General features: G+C 33.0%; 1 protein-coding gene across 1 annotated transcript; it reads right to left on the reverse strand.

The window, feature by feature from the left end:
* Nucleotides 1-1061: 1061 nt before the first annotated feature.
* On the reverse strand, nucleotides 1062-1859 carry LOC110687020 (miraculin-like). Its single transcript, XM_021863653.1, has one exon. It carries the CDS (start codon nucleotides 1787-1789, stop codon nucleotides 1094-1096), a length of 696 nt encoding a protein of 231 aa, XP_021719345.1. The 5' UTR covers nucleotides 1790-1859; the 3' UTR covers nucleotides 1062-1093.
* Between the last annotated feature and the right edge of the window lie 358 nt (nucleotides 1860-2217).

Raw genomic sequence — 2217 nt, forward strand, 5'->3', positions numbered from 1 at the left:
ATTTTTTTTTAACTTAAACATAATTACTTCGATTCATGTAATTATTTATTTAATTAATTGCTAAGAACTTTTTTTACTTAAATATGACACAACAACATGTGGCCATCCTCAATTTATCTATAATTAGTTCATTTCTTATTGTCTAATTTATATAGATATGGTAAAGGTATTGACAAATTGTGACTTAAAAGATAAAACTTATACATGACGGACCTAATATACTAACAAAACTAAGAAATATTAATGACACAATATGAAAGATAATACATAAAAGACTAATAGTGACCCAATGATAAGGTATTAACTCAATAATTACCCTGGTTTAATAATGCCCTTATTTAAATATATAATTTGGTCATGTTGACCCAAATTTAGACAAACTCAATGCAATAAGGTTTTGAATTGGGTCGGAATTGACTTAATAATGACTCAGTTGTATCATAATCAAACTAAAATGAATAAAAATCATTTGAACCGTAATCAATCCCACCCAAAGTCATTTGACCCAAAATTAATCCAATCCAGCTAATATAAGTTTGAGCTCGATAACGAATTTATCAGAAGCGAATATGAATGAAGTTGACCCAACCAAAACACAAACGCTAAAATCGATTGATCTTTACCCGATCCTAACCGAGGGTGGGTAAAAATGGTAACTTAGATATTTTATTACTTAATGTAGAAATATGTTTGGTAAATAGATGATTATTTTAAAGCTGATTGATTATGTAAAATGATCAATAAGCCAATTGTGGGGTAATTAGTTCATATACTATTTTTTTTTCTTAAATGAGGGTATAAGTATCATTTCACTATAAGAATTGAATAAACTAATTAAAAAAAGCCCCTAAAATGAGCTTTTTGAAAAAAGAGCTTATTTAGTAGAATAACCTCTTTAAATAAGCTTCCCATCAAACAACCTTGAATTAGCTTATTTAATAAAGTACGTTGGAGCTAGTAAGATATTTATATAACGATAACATGTCGTACATTTATTGTTCTTCATAAAACCTTCTTAATCAAAAGAACATTATATATAATGATGAGTACATGCGTAGTAATGCACTTTGGAGCGAGGAAGACGCCGCGGCAATTAAGCTTTAATGAAAAAAAACATTAGGCCAGTACTGAAATAATCATCTGGCCTTATTGGAAATAGACTTAACCAAATCATACGGTGGTCATCTGTGAGATTATCAATACTACCATCGATAGCCCCGCATACTATATCTTTCTTGGTTGCAAACGCATCGATCGTATTACTTGATGGACAGTACTCGAGTTGGTAAAACCCCGGATCACCTCTTCTTTTCTCTATCTTGAACCAATTGGCGGCGGTCTGAGGGCTCGGGTTTCCAATACCACCTCCGGTAGACAAGAAGAGATCACCGGAGTTGGCATCGGGGGTAAGTTGCCATGCCCCTTGCGAGCAGGCACTAAATGAGTTGTTGAAGACTACGTTGACGTCTGAGGAAATGTGGACATGTTTATGTGATGGGTCTGATGGGAGGAACTTTATTGGGGATTCGCGGTACCAGCCTTCGCCTAATTGGGCTACGTATTGAGGGCATTCGGGTTGGTTTGGTTTGGATGCCGCGACTATGCCACCTCCCCATCTAAATGTTGACTGGGGAGTACGGACGTAGTAAAATGAACCTACTTCGAGTGGGTTCCCTTCGATATCTAGGACAAGGGAGTCTACGTTGTTGGCGGTTGTGGCTGAAGAAACCATGGAAATAGAGAACATAAGGAGGATTGTGGTGTAAAGTTGGAGATAAAAATTAGCCATCTTTTTAGGGTTTGTTCGTTCTTTATTTTTGGAGTTTGAAATATGATGTAAACAAGAGCTCTGGAACTTAAATATATATATAAAAAAAAAAAAAAAAAAAAAAAAAGCTATGTAAACCACCTCACATTTCTTCAGACCTCAACATTTGAAAATTCTACTACCAAAAATTTTAAAATTGTACTGTTGTGATTTAATGATTTTTAAATTATTTTTAAATGCTAAAATTTATTTTTCTCATTTTTAGGAATTCGTTGTAAATATTTGAAAATTAGTCATTCTAATTTTTATTTTTTTCAATATATATTATTTTCTTTACAATATATAACAACTTTGTTTCTGTTTTATTTATTTATATATATATATATACCGATACATGGTGCACTCGGGTGCAGGGATGGATACAGCTAACACCAAGGGTATGTATGTGC

This window comes from Chenopodium quinoa, unplaced genomic scaffold, assembly GCF_001683475.1.
Source record: "Chenopodium quinoa cultivar QQ74 unplaced genomic scaffold, ASM168347v1, whole genome shotgun sequence".
Classification (NCBI taxonomy): domain Eukaryota; kingdom Viridiplantae; phylum Streptophyta; class Magnoliopsida; order Caryophyllales; family Amaranthaceae; genus Chenopodium; species Chenopodium quinoa.